The sequence below is a fragment of the Petromyzon marinus genome, chromosome 60, assembly GCF_048934315.1.
Source record: "Petromyzon marinus isolate PM22_M1 ecotype Great Lakes invasive population chromosome 60, UKy_Petmar_22M1.pri1.0, whole genome shotgun sequence".
Classification (NCBI taxonomy): Eukaryota; Metazoa; Chordata; class Hyperoartia; order Petromyzontiformes; family Petromyzontidae; genus Petromyzon; species Petromyzon marinus.
In genome coordinates this window covers 7,359,143-7,377,085 of record NC_133726.1, presented here as the reverse complement: position 1 = coordinate 7,377,085, position 17,943 = coordinate 7,359,143, and the positions used below count along the sequence as shown (strand labels likewise).

At 52.2% G+C, this 17,943-nt stretch overlaps 1 protein-coding gene across 4 annotated transcripts; it reads right to left on the bottom strand.

The window, feature by feature from the left end:
- Window positions 1–2,755: 2,755 nt before the first annotated feature.
- Window positions 2,756–17,163, bottom strand: TNFAIP3 (TNF alpha induced protein 3). 4 transcript variants are annotated; one of them, XM_032976792.2, is made up of 9 exons: window positions 16,787–17,163; window positions 12,945–14,581; window positions 11,427–11,620; window positions 10,646–10,793; window positions 10,019–10,189; window positions 9,337–9,514; window positions 8,237–9,195; window positions 6,835–7,049; window positions 2,756–5,659 (listed from the first exon to the last, which is right to left on the bottom strand). In XM_032976792.2, exons 2-9 carry the CDS (start codon window positions 13,336–13,338, stop codon window positions 5,369–5,371), a joined length of 2,550 nt encoding a protein of 849 aa, XP_032832683.2. In that variant the 5' UTR covers window positions 13,339–14,581; window positions 16,787–17,163; the 3' UTR covers window positions 2,756–5,368. The 4 variants fall into 4 exon arrangements, with proteins under 4 accessions (XP_032832683.2, XP_032832685.2, XP_032832684.2 ...); XM_032976794.2 differs by having other exon boundaries at window positions 12,945–13,292; XM_032976793.2 differs by having other exon boundaries at window positions 12,945–13,289.
- Window positions 17,164–17,943: the final 780 nt, after the last annotated feature.

The following is a 17,943-nucleotide window of genomic DNA, read 5'->3' as shown; positions in this document are numbered from 1 at the left end:
AGGTCTGGCAAAACAACTTAACGCATTCGTCAATAACAGCGCCGTATTAAAGGGACGATACATAAATTGTCGTTCTGGATTTATGTTCGATGAAGATTGACGAAAGGTGGCCTATTATATATTTTCATTTTAAGGCACCGCTGCCAATGCAGAAGCATTACCACCAAATGATTTGTATATCTGCCAGCGAAAAGTCCACATGACCACGTCCAAATATACAGCAGGCGTCAGGGTCGGGATCGAATCCACGACCTCCTGTGGAGCCAGGCGAGGAAGATACCATCTCCTAGCCACCGGGGCACCCTCAACGTACACACACACACAACTATAGAGACACACACGCACGCACACGCACGCACACAACAACCGCCATTGGCCACTAAGTGGCGGTGACGTCACCACGACGCTTGTGCCAGGCCATGTGCACCTTGAGGCCACGTGAAGTGTCGAACGCCCGCTGGCAGGCATTCACGGGGCAGACCCAGGTGCCACGGGTCGACTGACTGAGATGACTGGCTGATGCACCACCTGTGCCCCCTACTGTGCCAAACTGCTGTGCTTTAGCCACCCGGCGCTCCGCTCGTTGTTGTGAGCGTCGCTCCTCCGCCCTCCGTTGTTGTTGGAGGGCGACTGCCTCCAACTGCCCAGTAGCGTCCTTGACGAGCCTCCTCCACAGAGGCCGATCTTGACACCGCTGATACCAGTCATCGGCAAGTCCACTCAGCTCCACGTCCTCCTGTACCACGTCACTCCATCTCTTCTCTAGCCCGTGCCGCGCCCGTTTAGCCCCCTCGATCCGGCCGAACAAAAGATGTTTAGGTATGCGGTGGCTGGGCATGCGGGCTACATGACCCAGCCAACGCTGCCTTGCCTGCCGGAGCTCACCGATGGGACCTTGCCCAGATCTTTCAAGGATTTGTGAGCTCCTCACACAATCCAGCCTGGTTAAACCCAGGATGAATCGTAGGCAGACCAGCCTAAATGTTTCCAACCGGCGAAGAAGATACACACACGCACACACACACACAAAACACTGAGCTCTCGAGGGGAAGTGGCCGTCATCACGTGACGTCAATGTCAACAAAGCCTCACCACGAGCAGCACATTCTGTTCCTGCTGCGAGTGCACGCTCGGGTGGCAGGCGGGGCGGGGGACTGGGTTTGTGAAATCATTTGTCCGATCTGAATTCCGCTTTGCGCCCATGAGTCAAGCTGGAGTTTCCAGAACGTCGTTAGGATTGAGAGAGGCGAATTGGGGGGGAGGGAGTGGTTGTTTGGTTGGTGGGTGGAGTTTGTAAATTCCCACCCGAAACTCCCCCCCCCCCAGCTGACCATATTGTGTAAAAATAACTTCCAAGGGGGCAATTTCAACTCCAGGGGTTGGTGACATCCGACTCGGTTCCGTGCGATTTTTTTTTACGAGGGGAATTCATCATCACCATCGTCGTCATTTCTCGCCGCTCAGTAAATACACTGCGAGGAGAACCCCAAAAAAGCCCCTTCATCTCCCCACGATTCTGCACACGCGATCCGATTTGCATTGAACCTCATCGTCCTGCCACTCCTGCGCAAATTGTTGATAATGAATAGACCACGTGCAGACTGAGAATTTTGACCGGCTGTTTGGTCCGCTTTACATAATTCTCTAAAACGTAAAACTTTAAAAAATGTGTTCAATGAATATACAAATGAAACAAAAAACATGTTAGCTTTCAATTGAATGTGGAGAGTCTCAAGACATCTGGACCACCATGTCGAGTTGAAAAGATGGGCGAGCCCATGGCCGCGCAACGGAGGCAGCCAAGGGTTGGTGGATCACACGAATGTTGTGAAACTCCCTTCATCCTTGAGCGTCGAGGTTCCATAACCTTGGCTCGCCAGGAGAATGCAGTAACAGCAAGCGTGGATGACATGTGCCACCTGTGTGGGATCGAGCGTTTCACCCTCGCACGTGTGGGTTTCCTCCCCAAATGTAAAAAAAAAACGAATTGGCCTTTAACACCTCTATATGAAGAGGACCGCAGAGCTTGGGAGGAGGCGGATTTGGCGACTGATCATCACGCGACTGCTGCTACCTTCCCGTTCGTCTGCGGTTCTTCCTCCTCCTCGAGCCTCCAGAGCGGTCCTCTCTCCCGCCCTCTTCGATGAGCGAACGCCGAGCGTTGTATTACGAGTTGAAACTATTTGACGACGCGACGAAGGTGCTCGCGACACGAGCTTTGCTTACCTCCCGCGTAGCCACCGTGAGAAACCGTGCCACGAGAAATGCACCACCGACCTAAAGCTAAACTATTTTTTTTTTCATTCCACCAGGTAAGGCCCACCGGGCTATATATCTCCTTTTCAGAAGCAAACTGGCTATAACACATGATAGGTCAACGAAGTGGCTTATCACGTGGAAATGTACAGCAGCCAAATACACTAAAATGCATGACGGCGATTATAAATGTGAAGGGAAATACCGGAGGACCCGGAGAAAAATCAACGTGACCACAGTGAGAGAGAGAGACGCAAACTCCAAATAAACCACAGGCATCGGGGTCGTGACCAAACCCACGATCTCCTGCATACCAGGCGAGACAGTTAACATCACGCCATCACGGCCTACCTGCCCGCACATGTCACAGGGCATTTTGTTTTTGCGGGCGAGCTTTGCGCGTCGCGGAATTCCATCGTCAAGAAAATTTCGGCACTGAAACGGACGGCAATAACCATGACTGTGACGAAAAGTACAAAATTAAATGCACCACGATAACGACTTTCTTGCCAACAGCAATCGTTTAATTCGGATTTACAGTCCCCGTTATAGCTAAGGAATTAAATTACTATGCAAAACAGTTGTACGTAAACAAACTAAATTGACAGAAATTGCAACGCGCGTTTGCATATTACTCAAGTGTTGCAAACGGTTGTTTAAAAACAAACAAAATATACATACGTATGAACAAATAAAATGTGCAATATTTTGCAATGGTTCGTTGCTGCAATTCAAACCCAGGTGATGAAAACGTAGTCCTCCCGAAGCTCACAAGATGCCACTTTGTCTTTGGGGCGTGCTGCAGCTGCGGTGTTTAAATCACGGGCATGTAAAGACCCATCCCTCTGCGCTTGGCGTCCCGATGGATGAATCGTCACCTTTGTCAGGGTCAATTGCTACTCAAGGATCCATCAGTTTAACACGTGGGCCTTCGCGACCAATATTATTCATAATAAAGGTTTTTTAGTTAGATCGCGTTATTTATAAATGTGTTGTAACCCTCCACCACCCGACACGGCCAATCAGAAAAAAAAAGTGTCACGTTGACAAAAGACAAAATAGTTCACTACTTTAGCCCACCGGTGTGTTGAAGAGTGAATCCACAACATTTACAGTTTGAGTAGTACGACGTTTCGCTGGTAATTACATCCAGCATCATCGGGCAATTCGCCAGAATGGTAAAGCCCTCTCCACTTGCTCTCGGTCTTAAATAGAGCAGCAGGGTGACGTCATCATTTTTGGCAAAAACTCCCAGATTGGGCTTGTGTAAAGATCGGGCTTTGCGATGTTTTGCTCTTCACATTGGCTGCTGCTGCTGCTGCACCAGCAATGCCCTCTCCGTTTTGTTTGTGTGCTTAGTTTGTGGCATAAGCAGCGCGTGCGAATGACGAATCGCCTGCCCGGTCCCAGATGACGAAATCACGGCGAGAGATGACAAACAATTGGGAGGCCAGGTTCGGGGGGTTGGGGTTGTGAGGTTTGAAGGTTGTGAGGTTTGGGGTGTAACATTTGCTATAAAAATTAACGGCCTCTTTAGATTAATTCTATTCGGGTGCCACTCAAACAAATGTCAGCTTGTTATTTTCAAGGTCACGCTTCCTGGGGTTGTATTCATTTTCCGTTAGTTTTTGGGAGAACCCCTCGATATTTACCGGGGGGAAGTTCTACCCAGTTGAGACACGGCTCACAGGCAATAACACACACACAGCCACAGTGTAATAGAGGCAGAGACGCAGAGAGGAATGAAACCTGAGCAATCCCCCCACCCATAAGTTATGGACAGAGTGGAGTGAGATTCCCAGCTGGAGGCATTTACAGCAAAAGGAAATACAGTAAAACCTTGGATTGTGAGTAACTTGGCTTGCGAGTGTTTTGCAAGACGACACAATAATTTTAAATAAATATTAATTTGATAAACGAGCGCGGTCTTGCAATACGAGTAGTGTACGTATACACGCTTTGTCTGCCGAGCGTCACGTGAGCACAACTGATATACGAGTGCTTTGGATTACAAACATGTTTCCGGAACGAATTATGCTCGCAATCCAAGGTTTTACTGTAATTTGATGAGCGATCTCACAAAACTGTGACTTCACTTCTCCATATGCATAGTGATTGGCCTCCCTGAATGTATTTTCACATATATATGCACTGAACACCACTGAAACATGACCCCCCCCCCCCCCGCCGCCATGTATATTATGGTCCCAAATGAAAACAGCACCAAATCAGAAACAAAACCCACCACCCCCTCGCACGCACGTATTTATTCCCAGCACTCCGTTCATTGGGTTGGCCAAACATCCAACTCAAGGACCACAGAGCTTGGGCATTTATTTGCACAGGTTTAGGCTGCCTTTCCTCCCCCCCCCTCCCCCCCAAAGCATCATCTGTGGTTCCTCTGGCAGAAATCCGACAGTATTTTAAGATGCAATTTGTATGCGTGACCTTGTGTCAAAAAATAAAACTACAACTCAAAGTAGTGTGGGGTGGCACAGCACTAAATGTCTCCTCTGCCACGTATGGTTCCTGACCTCCATGGCAAAACCACTGCTACACGTGCCACAAAAACTGGGGCTCATTTGAATGATCTGAGAGTGATGTAGAGTCACGACCCAGATACGATTCCACGAGGCGGTGAGCTCTGTACCACCGTGCCCACCTCCGGCACAAATGGCAGCACAGCGGATTTAATCGCGAGGACTGTCCGGTGAATAGATCGCCACAAATTGTTGCGCCAGCTTGAGTGAAGCGTAGACACTTCAATGGCAAACATTCTACCGCGGCGTGGGTGTTCGCGGTTGTGCCGTTCCAGCTCGTGGACGTCGTCGGCACGACCCGAAAGCAACAGCTGTTTAATTGACGCGCCCTATTTATTCTCGTGAAACCAGCCGCTTACACCTAACGCCGTCACTGTGGTCGTTCCGCCCAGATCGATCTCACCGCTGCGCCGCCTCATCTCGGCTCCGACGCCTTCCCCGCCACAACCGCCACCGCCGCTACGGGGACAGCCCAATCCGGCAGAGGGGCTCGGCACGGTGACCGGGCCAATCCGTCCTCTCGCCGCCGTCAACCATGCTGTGAATCTCAGGGTCGTGCGCCCGCCCGCGTATCACTGTCCGTACAGCTGGATCATCGCGTGGCACTCGTTACAGTAGCCGTTGCAGCCGGCGTTGCCGTAGTGCTCGCAGCCGGGAGCCCGGCACTTGTTCCGGCGCGCGACCACCGGCTCGCGCTCAGCGGGACGATCCGCCGCCCCGGAAGTCTGCCTCCGCTGCAGCCGCTGCGGGTGGGTGTGCCGCAGCTGTTCGCTTCTGCAGCGGCAGGCGGCGCACAGGGTGCCACCCGTGGTTGCGTCGTCCGCGCAGGATTCTGTGCGGCACTTGGGAGCGGCTGCCGGAGCCTGCGGGTGAAGACAGCAAGATTTTTTGGGGAAAATTAAAGATTTTGCCAAGTTGGTGCCGGCGGAGATTTTGAGGCTATGGGTTTCTGTGAGAGTCTATGTGTCTCTGTGCGAAGGATATGGGTCTTTGTGTGAGTCTATGGGTGTCTGTGTGAGTCTATGGGTCTTTGTGCGAGTCTATGTGTCTCTGTGCGAGGATATGTGTTTCTGTGTGAGTCTATGGGTTTCTGTGCGAGTCTATGGGTCTTTGTGTGAGTCTATGTGTCTCTGTGCGAGGATATGGGTTTCTGTGTGAGTCTATGGGTTTCTGTGCGAGTCTATGGGTCTTTGTGTGAGTCTATGTGTCTCTGTGTGAGTCTATGTGTCTCTGTGCGAGGATATGGGTTTCTGTGTGAGTCTATGTGTTTCTGTGCGAGTCTATGGGTCTCTGTGTGAGTCTATGTGTCTCTGTGCGAGGATATGGGTCTCTGTGTGAGTCTATGTGTCTCTGTGTGGGTCTATGGGTTTTTGTGTGAGTCTATGTGTCTCTGTGCGAGGATATGGGTTTCTGTGTGAGTCTATGGGTTTCTGTGTGTGTCTATGGGTCTCTCTGTGTGTGTCTATAGTTCTGTGTGTGTCTATGGGTATCTACATCTCTGCAGCCCTTATAATTAAACCTTTGTTGTCCAATTCTCAACATGTGCCCAATCGCAGGGGGCGCCTCGACATTTACTGCATGGGAGGCACACTATGAATAATCAATGAGAATGACAATGATGGTCTGAGTCTAGCCTCGAAAATGTTGGTAAATTATTATTACTACAGTTGAACACGTAGGCTTTCACGACCAATGTTATCCATAATAATCGCGTAAATATGTTTCGTTAACGCAGGCAATTAATCAGGCAATTATAGCACATCGCCTGATGAAGCTGTTTGTAAAATCTCCAGCGAAATGTCACAGTACTCAAATTGTAAATGTGGGTTCACTCTCCAACACATCGGGTGTGCTAAAGTAGTCACTAATTTGCGCGTTCTGTTTACGTGACAAACCTTGCTAATTTGGCCGTGTCGGGTGGTGGCGGGGGTTAAACGACCCACGCGATCTAACCCAAAACAACAACAAAATCCCCAAACTTTTTTTGCGGATATTATCACTACGGATATTATCGCTACTGAAAACAAACAAGACTCACCGCTCTGAGCTCCAGGGCTGGCACCCACTCTTCGCGTTCGGAAGCCCTGTTCAGGTAGCAATCGGTGCAGCAGCCGTCCAGCCTTGGTTTGCCGAGTTGCCGGCAGGCGAGCGTGACGCACTGAACCCGGCCCCCCTCTTGCCTCGCAGGCCCTGCGGCGGGGGGCCCTCTGGGAGGCTCGCCGTTCCGGCCGCCTGGCTGCGTCTCGTCCGCCGCTGTTGGTGAAAGAAGAAGAGTTGAGAGAGAAATATTTTTTTTAAAAGGTCAAGCGACCGTCAGGACGTGCGATGGCTGTGTGTGTGTGTGTGTGGCGCTAAGTGGAGAGTGCGAGTGAGTGGAGTTGGCAGCGATCGTCCGGCCAGTGCCGGATTATCGTAGTAGCACAAGTAGCTACAAATGCTACGGGCCCCGCACTTTCAAGGGCCCCACGCTAAATGCTTTCAAGCTATCAATTCCGGTTCAGTAATTCTGCACTTGCTCTATTACTGTAGTACTATACTGCCTTCAACTTTTATCAACGACTGGGTGTTTAAGGTTAGAGATTTGTCGTATTATCTGGCTGTATAGCAAACGAAAAAAATACAATTACTTTACTATGCAAGTTAAGAATGTGTTTTTTTTTTATTTAGGTCCCCTTAATAACATATGCTACAGGCCCCGCACTAGCTTAATCCGACACTGCGTCTGGCCCGAGAGTCGTACGTGCTAATTGGAGGTGTGGGGGGAAGAGCAACAAGCTAAACAAAGAAGCGGATCTGAAAGCGCGCGATAAAGTGTGCGGAGTCCATGGGTCTCTGTGTGATGTGTCTGTGGGTTTCAGTGTGAGGCCATAGGTCTCCACATATGAATGTAAGTTCTTTCGCACCGTACGTAGCCAACCGTGCCAATCAGAGGTGCGGCGGGGGGGGGGGACAGGACAACAAACTAAACACAAAAAACAGTTATAAAAAATTAGTTTAGAATTTAAATGTCCATAGCTCAAGTGGCTTCCTAATATCGGAAGAGCCTGCCAGACGGCCGGAGAAGTGCATCTGAAAGCCTGCGATGAAGTGAGTTACGTCGGCCACATGGGAAACGGAAATCCAGAACCTGGGGGAGAATCATCGGTCGAAGGTTCCGGTGTTCCCCCTGCTCAAAACGCGGTGCTCGTATCCATCGGAGGCCTTGAGCCAGTGGTGGAAATTCCACAGTTGTATGGAGGGGGCCAGTCTCTCCATGGGGATAAGAAATACCCATTACTTCACAATTAACATCTCACAATACCGGAAAAGGGAAGAGGCTGTATTGCTACGCGACTGACAATAGCCGGAGTGTTAACGTCCTGGGAAAACCTAAAGAGATTTCCCGAGATGGAGCGGTCCTGCGAAAACCAGGACGGGTGGCAACCCAACCCCGAGCTCACCTCTATTCTCCAAGTGCTGCAGGAAGCAGATGGTGCAGAAGAACTCCTTCGTCGCCGTCCCGAAGAAATCGCAGCCGGGAGTCTTGCACTTCTCGCTTCTGGGCGCTTCCATCGTCGCGGCGACCACGGCCGCCGCCCCCCCAGCCGATCCGCGCGCCGGCTCGGCGGCCCGGCGGCCTCCCTCCTCGCGGCGGATCGTCGGCGCCAGCGACGGCTTGTCGACGCACGCCTGGCACAGCGCGATGCTGCCCAGCGCCGCCCCCTCCCCGCAGCCGCTGCAGCGGTCGTGCGCGTCGTCCTCGCGCCGGCGCTCCGCGGCGTGGCCGCCGGCGCCGGCGCCGGTCAGAAGCTCGGCGCCGCCGGCGCCGCCGGCGCCGCCGCCGACGTCTACGCTGGCCGAGCGGCGTCCCTGCCGGAGGTGGAAACAGTTCTGGCACAAGCCCGAGAGCGTCTGGTCGCCTGTGAAGGGGCACGTGGGCGAGGAGCACTTCATACCGCTCGGTTCCACGAGGAGCGCCGGAACTTCCGGCGCCGACGGCAAGACGCCGGTCGGCGACGGCGGAGGCGGCGCAGCGGCACCCCGGACTTCCGCGTCGCGAGCTTCCGCCGCTTCTGGGGCTTCCAAATGCGGAGTCGTCGCGAGCGCCCTCCTTCCCACCGCGTCGCCGAAGCCGCCGGTGCCGCCGACAACACCGGCGCTGCCGGCGCGGAGCTTTTTGATGCACTCGTGGCAGAAGGCGCCCGTGTGAACGGAGCGCATGTAGCCGCAGCCCGGCGTGCTGCACGCCTCGTTGGTGGCCGAGTACATCGCGTTGGCGGCATCGTCCGCGCGCCGGGCCACCGGAGCTCGGAGGGCAGAGGTTGGCGCCCGGACCGTGCTGGCGCGGAATTTTCGTTCCACCACCTCTCGGTAGTCGCTCACCAGATCCAGGTCGTCGCCCGTATTCACAGGTGGCAACCTGGGGGATGCCGCTGGGGTTAGAATACATTCGTGCGACGTTCCGATATCGTAACGTCGGCTTTTATTCGTCAGCTGGCGTACGGGCGAGCGGCCCAGCGCGTGCAACTCCTCATCGTTAACAAAGCGCGGTAAAAATCACCTTGCAATGAGGATGGGGGCGGAGGCTCTCTGGACTGGCAGCGCCACCTCCTGAGTGTCCATGTACTCCTGCAGCAGCAACGTCTTGTGCTGCTCCTCCTCGGGCAGCAGAAACTGCAGGGGGAGGGTGGCACGGTGCCTGTCCACCAGCGGGAACGCGTGCTGCTTGCGCTGCTCGGCTGTGACAAAAATAAAAGCAACGCGGGTGAAGACGGGCGGTCACGGAAGTCGCAACCAAATACTGCGACCGTAATTAGTTCTCTCGGGCTAAGGCTGCGTGGGTACAATGTCTCTCCAGCACCCGACGCAAATGTCACCCGGTACGAAGGAGATAGCACTCTGGCCTTTAAAAGAACGAGTACATAACCGGTGACGTTTTGGGGCAATTGCCCTGCTCCAGAGCATGTAGAGATGCCAGTCGAGATAAGAGTGGATTCATCGCCAGATTATTTGTCTGCGTTAATGTAGTTTATGTTAAGTTTGGAATGGAGTGAACAGTCCGATTGACTCCGGATTACGCGGCGCCAAATGCGATTTAATCAACGCCTAGATAGCAGACACCGAATGCGACTGTGGGATTAGGCCTCTGAGGTCGGACAATTTAGAAACTATGAGATCCGGCAGAACGTTCGGGCGCATCAACGAGCATGGGGCTGCGATGACCCCTTGAACTTTGGCCTCACCAGCTGGGCCATCCTGCATGCAGACGAGGGGGGCGAAGTGTCCGTTGTGGAAGCCCAGCACGAGCGGGTAGCGGTAGCATGCGCTCGCAGGCCAGTTGAGGGGCAGGTAGATCCCGGATATGTTTAGCGGCGCCAGGGTGGACCCGCTGGCGAGACTCCTCAGCACGACATCTGTGCGTGCGTGCGTGCGAACAAGAATGAGGGCGTGAGTTCGCATGGAAAACGTGCGACGCGCTTACGACAGTCGAACGACAGTGACGAGCGTACACGCTCATCGAAGAGCCCGTGACCACATCACCCGGATCCTGTTGGACCTCGGCAGCAAAGCAAAGCCGAGCCAGGAGGGTTGCGTGGATAATTTACTTATGAAATAACGGAAGGGCTATGTTGTCAGCAGGGGGCGGTGCAGCAAAATATATTTGTTGTATACTGTTGGACTTTGATGCTCTAACATATATGCCCCCCCTGGGCCTTCACCAACTCGCACTGACCAGCGCGGTTGTGGTCCAATAACCCTCGACGACCTGCGTGGCCCACGTAGAGAGGCCGTCACCCAACAGCGGACTGACAAAAAGGGTGTCGTGCTATGGCAGCGACTATCAAGACCCCGTGTGTGTGTGTGTGTACCTGAGATAATGACGATGGGTCGACGCAGCACATTGGCCAGGATGAAGATGTGAATCTCCTCCAGTGACTGAAAGCGGAAGCCGTCGCGTGACGAGTGTTCCGTAGGCCTAGACATCTCCACCACCTTGCTCCACTCCTCCTCCCAGTCCTGTGGAACGAAAGTTGGTCAACGTTTGCGTCAGTAAGCGCCCGTTTGCGGCAACGCGGTCGCTGTACCAAACAGGGTTGTTGGATCCATCAGGTAACCAAGAATAAGAGTTGTGTCCATGTACTCTAAGCTGTACTTATCAAAAGCCAACTGGCTCAGGTAGAGCGAGCTGCATTTCTTTCCATGTTGGATGAACGATATTGCTGACTTGCTGTCGGTGAAGGAACGTGTAATTTAACGCTGGGGCTTATCCGATAGACTCGCCTAAAATGCACTTAATGTTACAAAAATTAGTTTGCAGCACAGATGGATGGATAACGGGAGGACATGAGTTTCATTGGACGAATTTTGAGACTGGACAAAATAACCACGGGAGATAGGGTTGCTGTCCATGGTAATATCCGCGAGTCTTCCCATGAAAAAAAAAAATCCTACGTAATAATTCACCACTCGAAGCACAAAGCGTTAATGTCCGTGGTCTTCCCGCTCTTTCCGGCATGATTAGATAGTCTTAACCTTCTCTCCAGGACATGCCCCCATTCGTTTGTTTGTTGCACCTCTCGAGGTGGCAACAAACCCCTAGCTACGTCCAAGGTGTTTCAAAAATAAGAAAGGCGCTCGTCGTCGTCGTACCCGTGTGGAATATCGGAATCCGAGCTCCTCCGCTCCGTCGGCGGAGGCGCGGCTCCTCATCCAGCGGCGGCGGAAGTTCGCGGCGAGCCCCGGGTCGCACAGCGAGGAGTGCATGGCGGATCGCAGCGTGCACTCCGAGTCCGACACGGCCCACATGGCCAGCGACGCTGCATGCACCAAGCAGTTCCCGTCGCCTGTGGGGGCGCCGGCGCGCAGGACGGGGAAGCACTCCGTTAAACATTCCGTGCGTAATACTTACGATAATAATAATTATTATACAAACATTTAACTACATTTTAACTATGTATTATCTAACCTATAGCTCTTTTTCAGAGGTGACCTGGCTATCACAAATGATAGCTCAACGACGCGGTCGACCCTGAAATCTAGGATACGGCGAGGTGCCCTGATCCTGAATTATCCCAGTGTTTAAAGGAAACGATGTGGAATTTCATACAACCTTCAAAAGCAAACGTTTCAAGTCACAATGTTTGGCAATATCTGTGCGGCACTGCCGAGAAATAATTGGATTCCACACTCTGCGAATTAACCGCGCACCTTGAGAATTTGACATGAAATAATACCCTTAAGCCCAGATTAATAATCGAAAAACAGTTATACACTGCTATTCTTGGAAATGTTTAATATAAGTGGGTTAATCCGAAATCCACGCGATCCCCTCTACAGTACAGTGGTTGCATATATTTACAACAGTGGGCGGAGTTTGATTGATTTTGATTGGCGTGGCTCTGCTGTCCACTTATTGGGCCGAGTCTTCTGCGCGAGTGCAGGAGAGTGTTTTTGACACAGAGATCCACGGAAAATGCTTATCTTTTTGGATTATCGGCAATTTTGAAAAATCCGCGGCCGTCCTCCCCGTCATTAGCGCGGATAATCGAGAGTCTACTGTAATTCAAACGTACGTAATCTGATATATTGCCAGCAATATTTTAAAGAAAACGTCCCCCCTTAAAATAATTGTCATAATCATCTTCCCGATATAAGTTACAATGTACCATACATGAAATATAAATTTTGTAGGCAAACATTTGAAAGCTTTGCATTTTGCATGCATACACATGTAGAAACGCACATGCAACTACAGCACCACTTGCCTGACTACAAAAGTTAACGTAATATATTCATAATTAACAATGCTATACATAGGTTCACAGATTCATGTGTGCATACAGATGAACCTACTGATGCACATACATGCATTATAAATGCAGTATATATGCGTGCTCGGGATGTGTGCCCGATTGTCAGTTTAAATCCCAAAACAAATCGGGCTGTGAGAATTCCAGATATTCCGAAAAATAAACGTATTTCTGGTTGATCGGGCAATGTGATGCCATTGTAAGTGACTTAGCTTTTTACCGAATTTCTAAAAATACGATTAGGCTCCAGTGTGAAAACTACAACCGCGCGCTTGCAATGTACGTTGCAACCGGCGGTGCGTGCAAGTAAGGACAACCCGGACTGAACACAAAAAAGTGAATGTGCTGCAGGACTCACCGGGAGTTTTCAGGGGGTAGAGACGCCTCGTCTGCGGGCACCAGTTGAGGAGCCTCCTCCTCTCCAGCTCCACCTGCATCTCCATCTCCAGCAGATGCCTCTCCAGTTGCCTCCTCAAGCCATCGCTGTACGTCCCCAAGCCGAACAGGGCCACCGAGCGGGTGTGCATGCCGCCAAAGCACGGTTCGCGACCCCCACGGAGGTCATCGGCCACGGCATCTCGGATCCTGGTGGCCCTCACCAGGTTGCAGCTGCTGAAGCTCTTGGGCAGGGAATTCTTCACGTCTGCCGCGATCTCCGCCACCGTCGCCGTCATCGCCGCAGCCACCTCGTCGCCGTCGTCTGCTGCTGGACGCAAGATGCAACGACGGGGACCGGAATCTAGAACTCCCATCTCTTGAAAGTGTGAATGTGACGGAGGGGTTTGTTTCCTGCTGCTGCTGCTGCTGCTGTTGCAGTGGCTTCTGTCTGGCTGAAGAAATAGTTGGCAGTCACTGAGATGACTGTTCACTCAGACGTAGCATTTAACTCGGGGGGGGGGTTCCCACTATACAAACGAAACGGGCAAAACCTCCTGCGTTGCCGGATTGACGTTGTCACAACTACCAATGAGCACCCAGGCAGTAGTGTGCGATATTAGTAAGGCGCTGCCATCGATGGTCACAAAGCTTATAACCAGAATCCCACCACCGCAGCGCAATCGTTCAAACTGACGCCCCCTCCCTTCACCGTAGCCGACCTTTTATATACAGGGCATGGAGAGCCGTTCAGCAAGCAAAAGTGGAAACTTCCCACAGCTCGCTCTATAATTATTTAAGTAGTCACCGTCGGCGAGAACAGACAAAATACCAGACCTTCGGCCGGGGGGGGGGGACTTTTAAAGGGTCTGGGAGGTGAGCCAAAGAGAGAAGCAGAAATAGAGAAGAAAAAAACCCCCACCCCGCCCAGATTAACACCAGCAGCGTTGACAAGACCGCGCTTTTAAAACTGTGGTGGTGGTGGTGGTGGAATTTCCCCGCCCTAGAGGGAGGGAGGGGAAGCGGGGTTGTTGTGGTTGTTGTGGTGGTGCGAGTCAAAGTTGACTCGGCTGGGTTTTTCCCATCCCAACTCGCAGCCATCGCGAAGGGAATGAGGAGCGGGGTGGGGGTGTGGGGGAGGGGGCGTCACAAGACATGTGGACCAGGATGTCGACTGTAACAGTCGAGTGTCTTTGTGTGCCGGGCTTTAGGGGCACTACGCTAATGCGGCGCTTGCACCAGAATGTACATAATGTCTACGCGGGGGATCTTTGTCTTTGTGTTGTCAGCAGCTGTCTTCGTAGGGGCACTTTGTCCGTGTATTTAAAAAGGAGACTTTGCCAAGCAAAGTCCACACACACACACGCCAAGCTGGCGAACAATAAAGCACCGTCAAAGCGAAGATAAGGAGGCGAGATATTGGCGGGGTGGGATTTTCTCTTCACGTTCTCTGTGCACGGTTAACAAAGAGCCTCGACGCCCTTGGTGCAATAAACAACAATGAGCGCGCGGCCTTGCAAAGGCTCGAGAGTTGTTTGTTGTTGTTGTTGAAGATCGTGGTTGTTGTTTCAATCTCAATGGAGCAGGAGCGGTGCAATATTGTTGCTCATGTTCCAAGAGCTTCGGCGACAAATCGACGGAGACGCAGTAAGTCCATGAAAAAGAGTAAAAACGGAGCCACACAGCTGATTGGGCCCTCCCTGGTGGCATGAATAGAACGTGAGGCTCAAGGGGGGAATTCCAAAGAGGAGTGAGAGCGAAGAGCCAGGGAGAAGTGGCCCTGTGGTGTTGGTGAGTTATTCATGTGTGGATGAATGTGTGGGTGAGTTGTGTTGTGATCTACAGTGTGTGGTGAGTGTGGGTGAGTTGTGTTGTGCCCTGTGGTGTTGGTGAGTTATTCATGTGTGTGGTGAGTGTGTGGGTGAGTTGTGTGGGCGAGTGTGTAGTTGTGAACTGCAGTGTGGTGAGTGGGTGAGTGTGTTGTTGTGACATGCAGTGTGGTGAGTGAGTGTGTGTGGGTGAGTTGTGTTGTGATCTACAGTGTGGTGAGTGAGTGGGTGAGTGTGTTGTGATATACAGTGTGGTGAGTGTGTGGGTGAGTGTGTTGTGATCTACACTGTGGTGAGTGTGTGAGTTGTGTTGTGACCTGCAGTGGTGAGTAAGTGTGTTGGTGAGTGTGTTGCTGTTACATGCAGTGTGGGTGAGTGTGTGGTGTGTGGGTGAGTGTGTGGTGGGTGTGTGGGTGAGTGAGTTGGTGAGTGTGTTGGTGAGTGTGTTGTGACCTGCAGTGTGGTGAGTGTATGGTGAGTGTGTTGCTGTGACATGGAGGGTGGGTGAGTGTGTTGCTGTGACATGTAGTGTGGGTGTGTGGGTGAGTGTGTTGGTGAGTGTGTTGTTGTGACCTGCAAAATGGTGAGTGTGTGGGTGAGTTGTGTTGTGATCTACAGTGTGGGTGAGTGTGTTGGTGAGTGTGTAGGTGAGTGTGTTGGTGAGTGTGTTGCTGTGACATACAGTGTGGTGAGTGGGTGAGTGTGTTGTTGTGACCTGCAGTGTGGCGAGTGTGTGGTGAGTGTGGGTGAGTGTGTTGCTGTGACATGTAGTGTGGCTGAGTGTGTGGTGAGTGAGTGAGTGGTGTGTTGCTATAACAAGCTGTGTTGATAGTGAACAGAGTGTACGCAACCGTACAGTCACTCTGTCTGCTAACAAGAGCTTAATAATCTTAACAGTCAAGGCTGACGCTCTGTTCACAGTGACACATCACGCATTATATAAGCGGACAATATTCCTCATCCCCTTATCTTTGTCTCCACGTGGTGTTTAAAAGGATTGTTTTTAAACAACCTAAAGTGTTTCCCTGCACTCTTATTCAACCAACGCGACCGATATGTACAGTGCGGTACTGTACTCCCATGCAAGGCGTGCGGCTGACGGGATGTGTTAAATTAACGTTTTATTTAGGGGGCACAAATTAAGGGTTTTATTTTGTCACGGTAACAGCCGTCGTCCCTCCTCCCCCAACTTAACCATTTAGAAACATACATTCCGTGTTCTATAATTATTAATCAACTGCGTGTACACTACTCATCATTGAGCAAATAATCCCCAACTGGGGCAAGGAGGCTCTTGACCAGCCACAGGAATGTGGAATTTCCACGGTGTGGCTGGCTCGGCAGAGTCGCAGGAACACTGCCGCCACCGCAGACCAAAGAACGCCACGTCCACGAAACCAGTTTCGACCAAACCCGTCAACCCCTTTATCGGTGCCCTTTAAACCTCATTTACAGACTTACGTAAATATAATCCACCCTCAATCTCCTTCACCGACACAGCAGTGACCAGATTGGTGAAGTATGGCTCACAACCCACACACACATAAACCAAGGCGTGTAAAGAGGCTTTCTATCCAGCAGTGGATCGAGAATGGCTGTGCTTTGTACCGTGTATTTGCGATGTATATACTGTGTAGTACGTTCTTGATTTGAAGCTTTCGCGAACGCAGGAATCCATACGAAATAAAAAACATTAAAAGATATTATAATTTTGATGAATAATTATTTTTTAATTCTATTTCTCTACCTACGTGACTTTACCGAAAGAACCAAAGATTATATATACACACATTGCAGTACTTTAGTAAGTGTGATAACACTCGATCCAATGCGGTGCGTAGTGTGTTTAGTGTTAAAAGCAGCCTTGTGATACAGTCTACATGCCGCGTACTTGTACATCGACACGCATTCATTACTGCCGACGTGAAACAATCGTACAAGTAGTAGTAAAAACCTCTTCATCTGCACGACACACACACACTGGTGTACAACTCACCAAAAGCAAGCTTTCGCGGACGAGGAAGAAGATAACTTCACCACTTGCTCACTACGACGCAGGCGACAATCGTCCACAAGTCTCTCGATTTGCGTTTAGCTGCTGGCAACCACGAGGGGCAGTCGTACGTAGGTAACTTGTATTGATTTTTCAAACAGGAAGGATAAACCCGCACGCACCCACCAAAGCCACCAGTGGATAGAGAGGGCTTCGTTCTGCTGTGGTTTCGGCAAATGTGACGCCGTGAATTCAAGCAACGCCGTCGGCTGTGGCGACTGCTTCCCCGTGAATTTGACTGCCTCTGTCCCCAGACACTCATCAGAATACTGTATTTATTCATACAGGAGGAGGAATCTCATGGGCTAAGAAGCTATTTTTCTCCGCACAGATGTCCCGCAGACACCGACTGTGTTCAAACCGTCGCACTTCAAGTCAAACACTCGTCCACCCAACCACTCGCCCACCCAACCACTCGCCCACCCATCCACTCGTCCACCCAACCACTCGTCCACCCATGCACTCGCCCACCCAACCACTCGTCCACCCAACCACTCGCCCACCCAACCACTCGTCCACCCGTCCACTCGCCCACCCAACCACTCGCCCACCCATGCACTCGCCCACCCATCCACTCGCCCACCCAACCACTCGCGCACCCGTCCACTTGCGCACCCGTCCACTCGCCCACCCAACCACTCGCCCACCCAACCACTCGCCCACCCATCCACTCGCCCACCCATCCACTCGCCCACCGAACCACTCGCCCAACCAACCACTCGCCCACCCATCCACTCGCCCACCCATCCACTCGCCCACCCAACCACTCGCCCACCCATCCACTCGCCCACCCATCCACTCGCCCACCCATCCACTCGCCCACCCAACCACTCGCCCACCCATGCACTCGCCCACCCATCCACTCGCCCACCCAACCACTCGCCCACCCATCCACTCGCGCACCCGTCCACTCGCCCACCCAACCACTCGCCCACCCAACCACTCGCCCACCCAACCACTCGCCCACCCGTCCACTCGCCCACCCGTCCACTCGCCCACCCAACCACTCGCCCACCCAACCACTCGCCCACCCATCCACTCGCCCACCCATCCACTCGCCCACCCAACCACTCGCCCACCCAACCACTCGCCCATCCATC